This window comes from Microtus oregoni, unplaced genomic scaffold (genome assembly GCF_018167655.1).
Source record: "Microtus oregoni isolate MIOR12 unplaced genomic scaffold, Mior012 000062F_ref0000492, whole genome shotgun sequence".
Lineage (NCBI taxonomy): Eukaryota > Metazoa > Chordata > Mammalia > Rodentia > Cricetidae > Microtus > Microtus oregoni.
Genome location: NW_024543872.1, coordinates 4,065,195 through 4,083,207, shown reverse-complemented (window position 1 = coordinate 4,083,207; position 18,013 = coordinate 4,065,195). Strand labels below are relative to the sequence as shown.

The following is an 18,013-nucleotide window of genomic DNA, read 5'->3' as shown; positions in this document are numbered from 1 at the left end:
AACCCTCCCCTTGCTGTTTGGCCTGAGCAGATCTGTAAAGCTTTGATAAACTCGTGGTGATGGTCTGACCTCTCTGTTTCACTCTGCTGTTAGGATGAGGATTACTAAGGCTGTAGGGCTAGCGGGATTTGCAAGTGTTAACCATCTGTAAATGTTAGTGAGTGACACCACCATTAGCCCTTTCCTCATTGTGACCCTGTGCTCTGGACTCAACGGACACCCATTTGCCCCTCAATGGCAAGCTGCTAAACTCTGTGCCTCAGTTTCCACTTTTGCAATGCCAGGCAATCCCACCCCTGAAGGAAGGATTTTAAACCTACTGCCGAATTGTTAGGAGGATTCCCAGGCTTGTGTAGATTCTTAAGAACTCAGCATAGACTCCCTCCGTGTGCTGTTGTTTATAACATGCAATCGTTGCTGCAGAGAGCAGGAGTGACCAAGTTAGTTATCATTCCCTCTCCATCCCCCTGGCCCCAGTGCCTGAGAAACAGAACATCCCCATGGCAACCACAGCAGCTGGTCCCTAGATAAGAGGAGCTGGAGCAGGGCAGCCGCAGCCAGTGAGAAGTAAGAGCCCAGCCGGTGAGAAGCACAGGACTCTAGCCTCTGCCTTCTCCGCTAAGCACCTGCACTGATTGGTAAGTGCTTCAAATTTTTACCCCAGAAACTTCTGTGATAAAAAAAAAAAAAGCAAGCTTCCAGTATCTTACTGCTTCCTTGGGCTTGCTGGGACAAAGCAGAGTGTTTAGGCTAAGCAGGGGCTCCGTGGGCCAGACAAAGTCACAATTGTCATTACTGGTTTTGTTTTTTTTTGGGGGGGGGGGACTGCGAGGGTACTGAGTTCTCTGACAGTCTGCATCCTCCAGAAAGGGACCTTCTGTGAAGTTTGGAGCTGAGCATGGCGTGGCCTTGCCCATTAGGGCAAAGGGTGCTTGTCTCGGTTCCTCCTCACATCCTACTTTACGGCACAGTCTCCTTGAGGAAGAAAGACTGCGTGCGGGCTTAGGTCTTCCACATGAAGGCATTCTCTTTGCATATGTGGTCTGGGGCAGGAGCTCAGACCTTAGATAGAAGAGGTTGACAAAGATAAGAACTGTGCAAGGTCAGAGGGAAGGCTAACCAGATTTACGCTGGACTGTGGATATAATGTTTCCGAAGCTTTTATTACATCAAGTCAAGCTAAACCTAATTGTTCGGGGATGTCCTCTAGAATATTATATGGCTAATATAATATAATATAATAAGGGAGTACCCACCTACCTCTGAGACTTGCTTGTGTTGATCCTGAGGCCTGGAAAGAAAGGGGTGTTCTGCCTTTGGTTTATGACTTTGGGTGTGCATTAGCAGCTTTAGAAAGGCCGGAACTAGGGTGAGATTGATAAGACAATTTTGAGTAATTTATATATAGGTATTATAATCCCAGGGACTAAGTGAGCAAAGAAGGCATCTACTCACAGAAGGATCAGTGTGTGCCAGGCTTCTGGCTGGGCCCTGGCACTCTCAGCAGCCCTAGCAAACAGCATTTGGCATGCCCCGTTTCAGATGTAAAATCTACCACTTTTTGGCCTCTTGACTAGGAACAAGTGCACAGGTGTGAAGGCTAACTTAGCATAATAATACCTCGCAGCCCAGCTAGAGAGTAGAGAAAATAACCAAGACTTGGTTTCTGCTTAGAGCTGCCTGCCTCACAGTGTGTCACCTCTGGACATTTTCTGCCTGTGGATTATAACAGACATCCTTACACTCTTAAGGAACAAAATACCCCGGGTCAGCTTGTGACTTCAAGCTGAGCTGCAGAGGCAACACAACTGTCCCCTTGAAAGTAGCCTGGGGTAGTGAAGACTGGCAGTAAAGTGTGCATCTGAGTTTTCAGAGCTCTCCTGGCACACACTGGTCCTCCGGATCTTCCGCAACGTAACGAGTTATGCTCCCCAGTGCCTAGCTCCTCGGCCCTCTGATTCTAGTCTCAAAAGATTGAGAGATCTCTAGCCACAGTAAAGTGTGCATCTGAGCTTTCAGAGCTATCCTGGCACACACTGGTCCTCTGGATCTTCTGCAACATAAGGAGATTTGCTCCCCAGTGCCTAGCTCCTCGGCCCTCTGATTCTAGTCTCAAAAGATTGAGAGATCTCTAGCCACAGTAGAGTGTGTATCTGAGTTTTCAGAGCTATCCTGGCACACACTGGTCCTCTGGATCTTCTGCAACATAAGGAGATTTGCTCCCCAGTGCCTAGCTCCTCGGCCCTCTGATTCTAGTCTCAAAAGATTGAGAGATCTCTAGCCACAGTAGAGTGTGCATCTGAGTTTTTAGAGCTATCCTGGCACACACTGGTCCTCTGGATCTTCTGCAACATAAGGAGATTTGCTCCCCAGTGCCTAGCTCCTCGGCCCTCTGATTCTAGTCTCAAAAGATTGAGAGACTGGTGTCATCAGCACCGGCTGTGTAGTGTGAGGACTGTTTATGGGTCTTCTCTACCAGTGGGATTTGTGTTTGCAGGTATCCCAATAAAAAGAAACACTAGGTTCCTTAGGAAAAGAGAAGAACGATGAAAGATTTTAGGGCATGATCTCCTGGAAATCTCCCCAAGAAACAGAAGTTACGTCTTTTGGTCTAGCACACATTTCCCATGGGCCACCCACGTTCTTTCCAATAACCAACAACAACACACATCAGATAATCAGTCTTTTATTCTCTGAGACATCTGAAAATTGAAAATCAGGAAGGACAAAGGATGGCGCTGCTGTTACATAGTTCCCCACAGACTCATTTAGCCGCAGAACTTGACCTAAACGGATATGCATCTCTGTGGAGTCTGTCCTTGCACCCTTTAATGCGGATCCTTGCATTTGGCTGTAGAAAAAATGCACGAGATTGCTGGGGCTCCCCAAGGCCCTTCTGGGAACCTTATGTAATGAAAATGCCCTGGTTTCCATAGAACATTTGGCCTCAGGTGAGGGTGGAAGGGCCTATCCTGCCACTCAGCACTGAGTGAACCTGAGAATTCAGAGGCCCTGCTGAGGCAGCATGAGACAAGAAATGGCACAGGAGTCTCAAATCACTTGACTGAAAATGGAACACCCTAGTGTAAAGTCGCTTTGAAAAAGTGCCTCTGAAGGCCTTAGCATTGGGGTTGGAGTTTAAGGACCCAGAGGACCAATTATTTAGATTTGAAGAAAAATAACTGGTTCCCCAGAAACCCCCAAAATTACAGAGAGCAGGAAAGGGAGCCAATGATACCTTCCCTGTGCATCATGACAAGTGCAGAGTCCTCCGTGACAACCTATTTGGGACAGGGATGAAGCTGAAGGTGGGGGGAATGCTTGGGCAGTGTGGGGAGCAGACATGAGACACACCTGCATCTTATCACAGCAGGTAGCTTCTTTTCCTCTGAGAATGGGAGTGGAGAGCAGGGAGGGAGCTGGGTTTATCTCATCCAACACTCAACAGGCTGCAATAAGTGACCTCCAACAGTGAGACAACCCCGAATCAGATATTTCCCCATCCTTCTTAGAAATTTTTCAGTTCCTTTGAATTTCCTGACAGGACAGTTTTAATGACATCATCCAAGATTAAAATGTCTTATATTCCTCTGCCAACTACCTCTGATATTGTTGTAACATCAAACCCCAGACCTGAAAATGGTCCCCCAACCCCTCCTATCTAGCAAACAGTAGTCCACCCCAGCTGGATTTCAGTCACACCAGTTTAAACTAGAATTGCTTCCTCTCTAGACAAAGAAATGTGAGTTGTCTTTGAAAGGAGCCCTTGTCGGATTTCTGAGGAACTATTGGCTGCCCCAGCCTGTCCAGCCATGGGTAGACCCTTCCTTTAGTGGTCCACTCCCAATGGACCACTATCTCAGATGGCGGTAGGTTCTCCCCAGCTCAACACCTACATGAAAGTGAAAGTTTCTATTGTTTCTTTGGGTGTTTTCAGTTATGCAGCTGGTTCCCATCAACTGTCATAGACAATGGTCGCTATGTATAGAAAATACTCTCTATGTGTTGAAGAGTCGCTATCTATAGAAAATGCCCTATGTGTTGAAGACTAGACAATCCAACCCACCTTCCCAGGACCCCTACGGGAAGGGTATTATTACTTCAAGTCTGCAGGATTTAAAAGCATAGGTTCAAAGTAAATCACCAACTGCTGGACTCAAAGGAAATGAATACCCAGTACAAGGAGCAATTTGTTTCAGTTGGAGAGGAGACGGAGAGTATCGCGGACATGTCTGACAAGTGTGTATGGTAAGGGCCTGAGTCTCTGCAGTGATTCTGCTTGAGAGCGCGTGAGTAATGGTCGGTCAGTCTAAACTCTCTCAACTCAAGTTTGTTCTGAGGATGGCTCCGCTCAGCAGATCACCGAGGGGTGATTATCGGCACACCTGTGACAATTCAGAAAGAAGAGGTTTCATTAAACATAACCACGTCGTCGAGTCTGTCACATTTCCTGGAGCCCTCAGCATAGAGCCCACTCTTCCTGGGTAACAATTCCCTTCTAAAAATGCCGGCACAAAGGGACAGCCTAGGGAAAGTTACAACACACTTCCTTGTGGGTCCAGGGAGTTGGCAGTCTCTGCCCAGACACTAAGAACAATGGTCTGAATTGATTTCTGCTGAAGTCACTCACACAGTCTGCTAGGAGTGACACTAAAAGCCGGCCTCAAGTGATCAGCTAATGGCCCATCTGCTCGGCAGTGACCTCAGCTCGTGGGGGAGGATCCCTCAGCCTTCCCAGGGAACAGCAGCTTAGTCTTCAAAGGCGAAGGAGTTAATTCAGCCTGGGCTCCAACTGTCATTGTGAATGATCTGTGGTTCTTCTGCGCGTTACAGGCTCTGGACTCTCACGAGAAGATCAGCTCACTCCTTTTAACAGTGCTCATTTCTCCCCCTGACTCTACCCTTGTTATTCTGAACACCACCAATAAATTATCCGACGGCAACACAAGAAACAGGCCCTAATGAAGACGTTCTTGAAACCTCAGCTAATGCATTTCTCGTCCAGACTTGACACGTTATCAATGCAGAATTTCACTCCTCCTGAAGGAGCCTGTAACTGGTCCCAGGGAAAGTCCATGGGTTTGTGTTCCAGGAAAGGCAGGAATCTGGGGACAGGAAGAGACCGGCTTTAATGTCAGGAATCCCTAGGAATCAAATAGAAATATTCACAGAGAACAGGCTTTCCCTCTCTGGGTTCCTACTGTCCTGATAGACTGCATGAGGAAACAGATGAGTTATTTTATAAGTTACAGTGGTGAGGACCCAAGAGCCTTTTTCTACCCTGGGTTCAGAGGATTTGCCATATTTTTAAGAGGCTAAAGTGCCTAAAATTTACAGGAACTAGATTTTGATCTAAGCTTAACTAAGACATGTGATGGCTAAATTAATTGTGAACTGGTGTGCTCCCATTCCTCATCTGTTATATGAATACAATCATAGCCTACAGAACTCCGCACATAAAATACACACGGTGTGTGGCTGATGTTTTCTTTAACTCTTTAGCCCAACTCATTTCTAATTTGAACTTGATTCGATTCTGCAACCCTTAAGTAGACAAACAATGAACATTTGATATAGAGCAAGTGTTCTCATAGGGAGAGAGACTTTGTGTGTGTCTAGGTGTGTGTGTGTGTTCTCATAGGGAGAGAGACTTTGTGTGTGTCTAGGTGTGTGTGTGTTTCATTTGATTTTGGTTTACATTTCAAATTTAGCAATTAACTCTAAGAAGCGGACTTGAAAAAATAGGATTGAGCTGGCTCCTACAATAATAATCACTCAGCATTTAATCTGTTTATTGAATGAATGAGTGAATGAATGAACAGAAGGCGTACTTACGTGCTTATGACGGCCTTTAATTTCACCAGTGCTGGAAAGGACTCTCTCTCTCTCTCCCTCCCCCGCCCCACTGAGGATGTCCACTGAGATGGTGTCCACTGAGCCAGTTTCACCTCTGGAGCTTTCAGAAGACATACTGGACAAGTTCGATCCTCACTGCAGCCTCTCAGGTAAACGCTCCTTTGGGAATACCTGTCCTATAAGCCAGGAAAGGGTTCTTGGCCATCCTGCCTTCAGGCAAGTCAGAGAGAAGGGCCCCCCTGAAACCTGATCGCCTGTGCCTTCTGGTGGCAGCCTACACCAGATGGACAGGCAAATAGCCACGTGTCTGTGGGGTCCGCAGTGTAAATATTAGCTGAAGTACTGGGGGAAAGTTCATTCTCATTAGAGAGAGACAGTGAGAGGCAGAGAAGCATTGTCCTGTGTTTTGGATGTGACAATCCCGGGCAGAGCGTTTTTGAGGCAATAAATGGAATATGGCAATATAGCTTGTTTCCAGTATTTTCCAGCACACTTAAACCCCATGTGCAGCGCCAATAAAATATTTCAAATATCTCTCTTTGCCTATCAAGACAGAATTTTAAATAGCCCTTTTTGCTTTATTGTCAATCTGTTTCCTTTCCAGAACTGACTTTTTGCATAACCTTTGTAATGAAAACACCAGAGACATTTCTGCCTCTACCCATTTCTAAAAATGAGACACTCAGACTTTTGATGGATGGGCCTTTTGCATATTCATAGCCTTTGTTAATGCCTCGTCTGGTTATGACTCGTCTCAGCTCCCCTCTCCTCGATTGCCTTCAAGATATTTTATGTTCAGAATTCCTCCAAAAATAAGGAAAATCACAATTGAAATGAAAGGCAAAATTAAAACAAATGTCTTGCTTTTCATACTAGGCACCTTGGGTTTGGATGGCAGCTCACCCCTGGCAGATTCATTTGCAAACTATGCCCCCAGAGAACTCACAGCAGGGCAGCACCCACCCTGAGAAACATCATTCAATCAATACCTATAGTGTGTATAACACAGGGAAGGGGGAAGACACTGTGTGGTAACAACTTTGAAGAATGAGGGTGTCAACCATATAGACTATATAGCTGAGAAATAGCTCCAAGAGCCTAGCTTGATCCTTATCAATAACTTGGCCGCATCTGCCAACTGGATAGAATAACTGTAGGCTTAGTGTGGGGATTAAATGAGATAATTTGTTCAGGAATGGAATGAATGTTGAACAGTAGGCATGGAGAAGCTGCACCCAGTCAGTAAAATCTTCCCATACCTCCTTTTCTTATGCACGCGAATGTCACACAGTCCAGGGCCCTCAAAGAGGATAGCCTTGATATGTGTTATTTGATTGAGACTGTTGGTAACGTCATCAAAGTCTTCCAGGCAAAGGGAAAGCTTACTGTTCAGTGTCACCAAAGGGGACCATGCCATCTGGTCTTTGTTCTATTTATTTATAGTAATGGTTGTATTCAAGCACAAAGGTGTATGGCTACTAAATATTTCTAGTATAACTCCCTCAAACATATGGACCAGGAAAGACCTTTCCAGTACATGGTAAGCTAGTCAAAGGCAGTAACAATCTAACCATTTTATCCCTAGAATCTAATAAATGGCCTGACAGATACTAGGAGGTTAAGAAATGTTGTCTGAATAGAATAACAAGTGGCACCGGGTCCATCTGGACTCATAAAAATCAAGTGAAATGTTCACATAGTTCATCTTCAACATTTTAAAGAAGCCTATCTGACTATTTCCCCAAGGAAACTCATAAAGAAGGGAAGGGAAGTGGGAGCAGGGTATAGCCATACACACCTGTAACCCCAACACTTAGGGTTGAGGGGAGTAAAAGAAAGGAGCGCAAACAAAGGGGAAAGAGAGCAGAGGAGGTGGGCGGGGACATGCTGAAAGGTTGTGTTAACTTCACCATTTCCCATATTCTTTTGTATTTCTAGAAATACCCAGACTGTATCAGGCCAGGGTTAGGAGCTCTTAGAGAAAACGTGCGGGTTCTTTGTTTTGTAGCTTCATTCATTTGTATAGAAGAACTCTATACAATAAGTTCATCTGAGTTTATTCATTCGAGCACATATTGAATAAATATGTATTTAAGGCTGCTGAAATGATTTTAAAAATACAAAGTCATAGCAAAAACAATAGCGATATCATTCTTTAAAATATTACCTGAGGAAAAAAAATGTTACCAATATTCAGAAGATGAGAAAGGCTAGTCAGGGCCGGGGTTAACGAAGAAAGACTGACAATGCTGGTGCTTCCTCCTGATCTGCAGGAAGCTCGGGCTGAGCAACGGCACAGTAGATGGGGTACTGAACAGGTGACATGTGTCCGACGCAAAACTCACGCATACGGATTTAACATTATCCTCACGTCAGCCGTGGAGATGATATCGACACGTCTAGAAATTAAGTCCCAAGTTCTTAGAATCAATAAATAAGACGAAGCATGTGAACTCAGATTAGTACAACTTCCATTTCAAGCTCATGTGTTGGAGAGAGATGCAATTAAGAACAAAACTCGGAAAAGGTTGAGATCTCAGTCAACCTTGAAGACTGTCTGGAGCAGGAGATTGCAGGAGATGAGTCACTTGAGAGCAGTGGATCAGGGCTTGAACAATGGTAGAGAGATACATAAGCGAGCAGAGCAGACTACAATGTTTGGTTTAAGATGCAGCCACGACAAGACTTCCAAGAGCCTAGTGATCTGTCTGAAGTCATCACTGTTGAGAACCTCTGATAATATAACACAGAAGCTGGGCTGGAAAGGGTCTGGCAAAGGGGACTGTGAAAGTAAAGAGATCAGTCAGGAAACAACATTATAAAGAGGAGGCATAGGCAACATTATAAAGACACAGGGCAGACAAAGTCCTATAGATGATGAAGCCTGAGTGGGGCTTTTCAAGAGCACTAGGCAGTCCTCAGAGGTAAGGCAAGCAAGAGATTCATTCTCCATCCTAGTGAAGTGTTCCAGGATCCAGGGAGCCTCTGTTGTCCATGGCTTGTGGGCCTTTAAGGAAAGCGATTCTTGACTGAAAGACATTGTGAACAATGAACCTACTTTCCTGCAGAAATTCAGCTCAAGCCTATTCTGGCAGCCCTGACCACATTTTTCTGCTTGTCCTTGCCTTGATGACTTTTCTGATTTCTCTTAATTTAAAGTTTTACCAGGGGACTGGAGAGATGGCTCAGTGGTTAAGTGCACAGATCCCAGCTACATATAACAGTTTACAACCATCTGTGTAACTCCAGTTCCAGGGAATCCTGATGCCCCCTTCTGGCCTATGCAGACACTGCATGCACAGACATATATTCAGACAAAACATCCACAAATACAAAATAAAACTAAACATTAAACATCTTTTTTGTTTTTGGTTTTTTGAGACAGGGTTACTTTGTAGCTTTGGAGCCTGTCCTGGAACTAGCTCTTGTAGACCAGGTTGGCCTCAAACTTACAGAGATCCATCTGCCTCTGCCTCCCGAGTGCTGGGATTAAAAGTGTGTGTCACCACGGCCCAGCTTAATTTATTTTTATGTTAAGCACTTTTTTAACCTTACCAAGTTCTAATTTTCTAGTCTATATACAAAAACATGCACGTTTATTCAATTCTTCCATTGAGTAGATAAAAATAAACACTTTACTTTTTCAGGCCAAATAGCCACTGTCCCTAACATCACATGTGGTTAGGGACACCCCCCCCCCCCATTTGTGGCCCAAGACTTACTTGTGTTACTCCTTTTCCTCTTTGAAACCAGATGACCTTTCAGACCAGTTCATTAAGGACTGTGACCTCAAAAAGAAGCAAAGGAAGGGGAAGAATGCACAGGCCACTCTGAATGTTGAGTCAGAGCAGAAGAAACCCAGGAGGAAAGACACGCCTGCACTGCACATCCCACCTTTCCTACCAGGTAAGGGGCATGATACCGCTCTGCACAGCTGCAAGAACCTGCCAACAGGGTGTACCCATCCCCAAGATCCCCATATCTTTAAACATGTGGGTTAAATTCTATGATACTACTGACATTGTAGAGTAGCATATGAAGACCACAAAGAAGAAGTTTTCTCCCAGTAGCAGTAGAGGTTGGTGACAAGGAGATTCCTGAGTTTTAGAATTTCAAGGCCACAGGCTCATGAGATGTGACATCATCAACACACAAAGAATAAGGTCTCCATAAGCTCCCAAAGTTGCAGTGAGCACCTATATCCAGTAGACATGGGTGGAATCAGGATGGGGGATGGATAAGGAGGACCACGTGAGATGGGTCCCTCCCAGTCCCAGGTATCAGCGTATCATGGAGGAGGCTGGAATGAGCACCAGGTTCAGAAAAACAAAGTGACAATTAACATTTCCACTGCACCATTTTAGTGTGTCTTTGGGTAGGCTTACTCTCCAGCAGTTTTATGCCTTTTCCTTCCTGTATCCTTTCTACTCACAACATGTTTTAAGGGACACTAAACAAACAGTACTTACCTGGGTGAAATTTGCAGCAGTAACATTATAACGGAAGTTCTTAGGTCAAAAGCACAAAGCTCTGTCTGAGGAGTAATTGTGGAATCGTTCATAGGAGGAGCTAGTGCAGAAACGTGATGGAGAATCACCACTACCCAGAGTCTCTCCTACACGACAGAGGAGGCCTCTGGGTGAATGCCAGCAAAGGTGGAGAGATGATTAAGAGATAGGGATGAATGTGCATGAACCACAACTTTGCAGGACAGAGATATGACCCCTCCTAGGTGTGAAAGATTGCTTCCACCCCTGCATCAGCTGTGGCAGGTCAGAGGCATTCCTCTGCCTCTCTTTCCTGAGACTGGTGACAGTGGCAGCAATATCAAGTTCCTCAGTGAAAATAACACCAGGCATTAAAACGCACAGTAATAAAAACCATTCTCACTGACTTTTAGGAAACTTCTTTTTCTTTGAAAAGCTATATTGTGTTCTTTCTCCAGGTACCAGCCCGCTAGGTACTGATGCACACCCCTTCAGCATTAGAAGCCGTCCACTTGACCCTGTTCCTCTTTCTGCTCCTCTAACCATGCAGGTGTGATTCCAGAACACTTAATTAAAAGATACGATGTTCCAGAGAGAGTTCCAAAGGGCAAAACAGGCTCAGCTCTTCACAACGCCGACACGGAACAGAAGAGGCCAAGGAGAAAAGACACACCCGCCCTGCACATGCCTCCCTTTGTTGCAGGTAAATAAAAAAAAAAATCTGTTACAGAACATTCACAGGAGTGGTGGAAGCAGATTGGAAGAGCCTCACCATCTGGAGGTACGAGGGGCATGGCCTGTGTCCTGGCCCAGCAAGCTGCTCTGCACTCAGGTGCCCCCCAGGGAGGAGTGCACTTACTGCTGCCTTCCGGGTTTTCCTTCATGGGCAGTTCCCCAGGGACAACTTGGGGGTGGAGGAGACTCAGAAATAACTCCTGCTTCAGCTTTTCTGGTCAAATTCCCTGAGCCAGGGGAACAGAAATGTCAGTGGGACCTTCAGAAAAGGTGAAATTCCTGCTTCCCCACCATACGTGGATTGGGCATGTTAGGACTGATGGATGATTTCCTCAACTCTGTGGACAAATTTTCAAGGCAGGAGACAGAGATGGAGGAAGAGAGAGAGAGAAGATGCCCAAGTGTAGATAGACATCTTCATACCTGTCAGATCACACAGGCACACACACACATGCATACACACACATGCGTGTACACACACACATACACACACATACACATACACACACACACGTGTAATGTCCCTGGGAAGTTCACACACACACACACACACACACACACACACGTTGGGGAGTGAGTGGGGGAATGAAGCTAGTGCAGTCGCGATTAGATTCTGACTCTCTTGCTTGCCTTCTTGCTTGTTTGCTCAGCTCACACAGCTTTGGAAATTAGCTGTTCTGATTTCTAACTAGATGTAGCCTTTTTAGATAATTCCCATATATTGATAGTGTGGGAAGTTTAGAATACTCAGTAGTCTAGACTAACACTAGTTTCAATCTTTTCCTGAGAGTTCGTCTGGTAGTACTTAGTTTCTGGGAATCAGCACCAGAGGAAAGCCCATAATCACATAACCAACAGATCGTCTGATACCTGCCAAGGCGAATGAAGTGAGGAGTCCAGCTAGGAAGGGAATGTACCAGAGAGACAAGGAAGGAAAATTCTATTGAATACAAAATCTTACACTTTTGTGCAAGCCTGCTGATACCTTCCTTTCTAAATACTGAGTTATGATCCCATGAGAATGGATGCTACCTACATCCTATCTGTAGCCCAAAGAACAGCCTCCCTACTGAGTCAAAAGTGCCAATCAAGGACTGTAATGTCTCCAAGGTGCTGTGTATACAAAGGCTCTGCAGACCTTGTGAAATTTTTTGAGTCAGTCTGCTGTAAGCACCTTCAGGGGCAGACCTTGCTGTCCAGTCCTGGCTTTCCTGGCTGTAGTTGCTACTGTTCTTTATTTCTGGAGTCTGTGAGTGTGCACAGAATTGGCAGTAACTGCAAAGCTTGTTAAGCTGAAAAGGATGGAGCCTTTGGCAGGTATTCAGAAAGACTCATGCTGGTTCCAATAAGGGTACTGAGAGCAACTCACAGGCAAACACACCGTCGAGACATCTCTCATTAACCCTTGGCAAGCGGAAACTGGACAAGGATTCGTTCTGCCTTCGAAATCCTGTGCAAACCATCTCACTCCCTTAGGTTAATGAGCAGTATCTGACAAGTCCAACTGCCTGGATGGACCACCTACTGCTCCCCTGTCAGGCCCAAGCTTTGTTTAAACGTGGCCCACAGTTGCCAGAGATCCATCGTGAAAACTGCATGGCAGGGAGCATTGGTTGTGAGTGGTCAGAAACAGGTACCAAGCACTGCTTAAGAGAGGAAGTACTTTAGTCTACATTGGTGGCAGGAAGAGCCAAACAACATGAAGATAATGAAGCAGGAAATACTGAACACCAGTCAGACAGTTGGAGGTCAGAAATCTAAACAGGGCATTTGTATAAAGAAAAGAGTAGAATCTCCTTTGAAGATGGCGCAAGTCTATTCTGGGGAAAGATTCCCTGAGTTTGGTTTATGAGAACAGGTGTCTCCTTGTCAGGGCACCTTGAGGTCTGTGGAGAATATACTTAATGTAGATCACTAAGTTTGGATGCTGTCTAGGTGGGATCCTGCTCAGAAACAGCCTGCTGGGCACCCCACAAAGACCCAGGACTAGAGACCTTGGCCCAACCCACTAACGTCTTACAAAGAGCCAAGTTCTCTAAACTCTAAATTCTGCTCTATACAGAAAGAGAGGAAATGAAGTTTGCTAGATCTCACTATGTCTAAGTCTGGTTCTCGGTGGCGGCTGTGGAGGATTGCTGGGAAGTTGGATGTTGCTCAAGGATTCCTGCAGTGTACACTGATTTTCAGTAGAGGTTCATAGGGTATTCTTAGAACATTAAAGAATGTGGGTCTGTACTTGGGGGATGGGCCAGTGGGTGAAGTGTAGGACCTGAGTCTAGATCTCCAGATCCCAGCTTTCCATCTGGGTGGGGTCATGGAAGCCTGCCTGGATGCCCAGGTCTCAGGAAGTAGAGATGAGGGGCGTCGAAGGCAAGCTGGCTAACTAAACTGGCTGAATTGTTGTGTTTCAGGTTCAGTATATAAAGTGGAGAGTAATTATAAAAGATGCCCGATATAAAGTTCTTGCCTCTAGGCATATATGTAATTGCAAAGCATGTATGTATACACACACATGAAAAATTACAAGGAAAAGGGGATCAAAGGCCCAAGTCTCTCCTGCAACATTGAGCCCTAGAGGAAAAGCAAAGTATTTTTCCCAACTGGATAAACTGAGACTTGGGTGAGTTGAGTCAGCTCCTCAGTGGTGCCTGAGGACCAAGGAAAGAGCTCTGGTTTTAGTGTCTCCCTCCCTTCGGGGACACAGCTCTGGCTTCTTAGGAGAACAGAAACCAGGAGGAAGACACATCACACAGTATTTCCCAAACTGGGCTGTCCTCAAACCCTCGAAGTAGCAAGGACCAAAGAAAGAGTGGTAACACATGTCCATTCCTGTGTGGATTCTCTGAACAGGACACCCCGAGAGCCAAGACTCTGCTGAGCTCCAGTACTAGTCATCCTTCTGACACGATGATAAAACGCCTGAGAAAGCCAACTTTAGGAGAGGGAGGTTTTAATCTGACTCAAATTTTCAAAGCTTTAGTCCACAGTTGCTTGGCTTTTTTGCCCTTGAACCTGAGGCAGGAAAGAACATCACAAAGTTAGGTGTATGGTGGAACAAAGCCCTTCACCTTGTAGTGGCTTGGAAAGAAAAGAGAAGGACAGGGATGGGGGTGGGGTGCCAATGCCCCTTGAGGGTATGTCCCCAGAGATCTCACTTCCTTCTAATAGGCTTGCATCCTGATGACTCCACCACCTCCCAACCTCCCCTGCAACTGGGAGCCCTGTTAAGAGCCCAAACATAGTACATCCCATATCTTTCCCTTATAAAATATTTCAACCAATGTTTTATGTGTTGATATAAAAATGGCAGCTCATTTAGCACTTGCGATTATGTTCTGTGCCTCTGTGGGCAGGTTGGTCCACTTCAGGAGGGCCAGCCTTTACCATTTAGCATGTTGTTGCTATTCTTGCTGACCCAGGTCCTTCTTCCCACCTTCTGGCCCAGGTCTTCTATACCTACATTTCAAGGGTATCCAAAGTAAGTAGAAAGCTGCTGAACATAGGAATTTAAATGTATTTTTGCAAATTTTAAATTACCCCAAGTCCATCAGCATAGCTAATTCTACATGCTCCTGCCATACTAGCTTTAATTCTAAATAAAACATTTTACTGTATGTCACTGTTATGAGAGAAAATTTTTAAGTGATTTATGCAAATGCTTTAGCTTTAATCAAACTTAAAATTGTTTTTCTCCTCCAATAAATACTAGCTAACTGGTTAAAAATATAAACAAAAAGTTAAATCAAGTGAATAGTCATTAAGAACCGCACAGAGGTCTCATCAATTTGTTGCTGTTGAATGGGAGCCAATGCTGTGGAAAGGCCCCACGCAGAGCCCAGCTCCTCTCCCCAAAGTCAGATCACTGGGAAGCGCTGCGTAGACTGGAAGGACGAAAGCAGGCTGTGCAGGGCTGTGGTTGGGAAACGTGGCTGGGGACTAGAGGAAAATGACAGAAATTACCAAACTACTGGTCTTGGCCCGGGTTCATTTGTCATCTCTTAAAATGGCCCTAACTGCCACCGAATGGGGAGGAACACCCAAGTCTTCTTTGTTGGCCTTTTCTGAAATCATCAGTCCTGAAAAATTATACTCCAAAAAGAAAAAGAGAAAGAAAGAAAAATAAGAAAAAAATAAATTAAATCTTCTGAATTTCACAGGCCAGGGAATCTTTGGAAGAACAACTTAACTTTATATTTTGTCTACGTGACAATTCATCTAATATTTTAATTCTATTTCCAAATAAAGAATTGCTGAAGGTATGGCCATACCATGTGTGGAAACGCACTGTCCTCTAATTTCTTCCCCTTGCTCTGATGCATGTGGACTCTGTCATCCAAGGACTGATGCTGGAAGCAGGCATTCAGAGATCAACACTTTTTCTGGTGCTTTTAGGTTTGACTTCATAAGGCTTACTACTCCTTTAAAAGGAGATATAAACTAGCAAATGATGGAAAATATATAATGGAAAACCGCAAAGGGTCAACATAGCTGATCATAGATGTGGTTTTAAATTTTTTGTAATATGTATTTATGGGTTGGGGGTGGCAGGCAGCACAAGTTCTCCACTGGACCCGTGGAGGTCAGAGGGCAACTTAGAGGAAGTAGGTCTCTCCTATTCCTCGGGACTTGGTGGTCAGACTCGGACTGTCAGGGTTGGTGGCAAGTACCTTTATTCCCTGAGCCATCTCACTGACGCACAGAGAAACTTTTTGATAGGCATGTTACAAATATATTATTAATTAATATGATGCTTCTTTGTAATGAATATGAGAACAGAACATTTAGACAATACAACACGCCCTTGCCCAGTTTAGATTAAAAAGAGTGGCTGAACTAAAGCCCCAAACTGTAGGTCATAAATCCCTGTGTCTTCTATCCCCGTGCACTGCAAAACAGTGGCTTAGGCCTCTGTTTCCCCTTGCATCCAGAGTAGTGTCTTCTTGAGCACCTCTACAGCGGTCTCGGAGCTCCAGGGCTGTCTGAGACATCAATTGGACATTCTGAATTGCAAGTCTACATTTTGTTTTGCAGGTTTGACTCTGCTTGGAGATGAGAGCCCCAGAGTGATCATGGAAGATGACGAAAAGGACGGTGACAAGCTAGCTATTTAAAGACATCTTCCCCGGAGATTGCGTGGAAATAGGTTAGATCCATTCCCTATGTGACCTAGAGGGAAAAAATAGGTTTGTCTCTGCTCTCATTTTGTCCTAGTCTGACTCTGAGATCTAGATGCCTCTTCCCCAGGAGACCTACTGGTCAGATTGCCAGTCACCTCCTCATCTTTCCTCCTGAGCTGCTTTCCAGTCCCACTTCTTGAACTTCTACTATTTCCATTCAGTAAGAAGTATACTTTTCCAAACTAAGAGAGTTCAGTGTCTGCAGGCGAAGAGCACAGATGAAAAGGTACCCTTTCCTCCTGATTGAGAGGGGCAGAGTCCAAGTGAGCATCAGCCACATCCATGTGGGAGTCCAGAAAGGCCACTGCAGCCAATTAGATTGGTGAGAACATTTGGTCTCTAGCTCATGGAATGTTCTGATGAAGTGGTTTTTCATTCTTCTTTCCTACATTGTGAGTCCAACTCTGGTCCCATTCTGAAGACCCTCATTATAGACGCCATAAAGATTCAAGGGGGGAGGATCCAGTCCACCATGCAATAGCTGAAGATGTCAGAGGCAGAGAGTGCTGGTCTATGTAGAAGGTCTTATATTTAATTTTATTGTTAAAAATGAGAGCTCTTAACTATGTTTGTTGTTTGGACAACTGTGAATTATGTTATTAATAATGGCTCATAAATAAATATCAGTGATTGAAAAGAATTTATTTTAAAAAATTAAAGCCAGTTGAAGTTTGTTCTGATATTTTCAGCATCTCACTTATTGAGGCTCCAGTACACTTTCTTGTATAGCAGGCGGTGAACACGGGTGTGCATTGAGCTCCCTGCAGCAGGCAATCTCTGCATGCCTGCAGGGAGCTTTGCATACAGAGTTCATTTACCAGACAGCCAGCAAGGGAAAGTGAAGAGTATTAGATGTAAGAAAAGCAGATGATCCAGTGCTCAGACCCAAGAGGAGCATGGGACAGTTCTGTATATACTTGAGTTCTAGCTGTTATTCTTTCTGTCTTTCTGTTCCCCTTACAAAGATGTAAACGAAGCAAGACATTTTAGAAATAAAGATGCTTCTGCACACATCTCTGTGTCCTGGAACATCTCTCCTAATACTCCGCTTGTTTAGAATTATAAATAACAGTGGTTGAGGGATGAACAGTCACAAACCTTACATAGTTTGGATTTGCTTAGCTTGTGTTTTTGTTTGGTCCATAACGATTTTTTGAAGTTCTTGAATTAGCTGTTAATATTTAAGAATCAAATCCAGCATATCTATATGGAATTCTAGATTTTATTTTCTCTTGAGAAAATGTTTGGAGAGTTGACAGTCTAGGCAGGCTGGGCTCTAACTAAAATGTGCCAACCCTATGACCACTGAGTTCTGTACACAATGCTAGAAGGCATGCATACACCCCTTTCGGAGGTCTGTCCCACCCCTAGCTATTGGCTTCATAAGTGAGGTCTAAACCTTTACGACTTTAACCTTTTTCTGGGAGTTCAGAGCCCTAGCAAAATAAGTTAGTAATGACATACAACCTATTCACAGGGACTTCTTGTCTTCTTGATCCAAGCAATCCCAGTTTGGGGAAAGGAGCATAAAACTGTGACCACATTGCCAATTGAAGCACCAAGGATGAAAAGGACCACTGCAGAGTGTTAAAGCAGTCCAAAGCAATTCCAGGCACGTGAAGAGCAGCACTGGTGCACCAACAACAGAATGATTTGCAGGTTTCTGACTGAGAAAACACAGATGCACTCTTATCTTATTAGATTTTCTGTTTGAACGTGGAATACACCTGCAGTAGTGCCTGCAGCGTGTACTTCATG

The 18,013-nt window shown here is 44.7% G+C and overlaps 1 protein-coding gene across 3 annotated transcripts; it reads left to right on the top strand.

The window, feature by feature from the left end:
* Positions 1–560: 560 nt before the first annotated feature.
* On the top strand, positions 561–17,247 carry Ppp1r17 (protein phosphatase 1 regulatory subunit 17). Of its 3 annotated transcripts, XM_041640337.1 has the most exons (6): positions 561–638; positions 5,865–6,005; positions 9,610–9,762; positions 10,894–11,046; positions 16,110–16,221; positions 16,323–17,247. In XM_041640337.1, the coding sequence occupies exons 2-5, from the start codon at positions 5,912–5,914 to the stop codon at positions 16,187–16,189; spliced, it is 480 nt and encodes a 159-aa protein (XP_041496271.1). In that variant the 5' UTR covers positions 561–638; positions 5,865–5,911; the 3' UTR covers positions 16,190–16,221; positions 16,323–17,247. The 3 variants fall into 3 exon arrangements, with proteins under 3 accessions (XP_041496271.1, XP_041496269.1, XP_041496270.1); XM_041640335.1 differs by having other exon boundaries at positions 16,110–17,247; XM_041640336.1 differs by having other exon boundaries at positions 620–638; positions 5,911–6,005; positions 16,110–17,247.
* Positions 17,248–18,013: the final 766 nt, after the last annotated feature.

Bases quoted from the DNA above. Each gene is read 5' to 3' on its own strand.
- Ppp1r17 (XM_041640337.1), top strand. From the start codon at position 5,912: ATGTCCACTGAGATGGTGTCCACTGAGCCAGTTTCACCTCTGGAGCTT. The intron at 6,006-9,609 runs GTAAACGCTCCT...CTTTGAAACCAG, and splicing joins TCCTCACTGCAGCCTCTCAG to ATGACCTTTCAGACCAGTTC. The intron at 11,047-16,109 runs GTAAATAAAAAA...TTTGTTTTGCAG, and splicing joins CATGCCTCCCTTTGTTGCAG to GTTTGACTCTGCTTGGAGAT.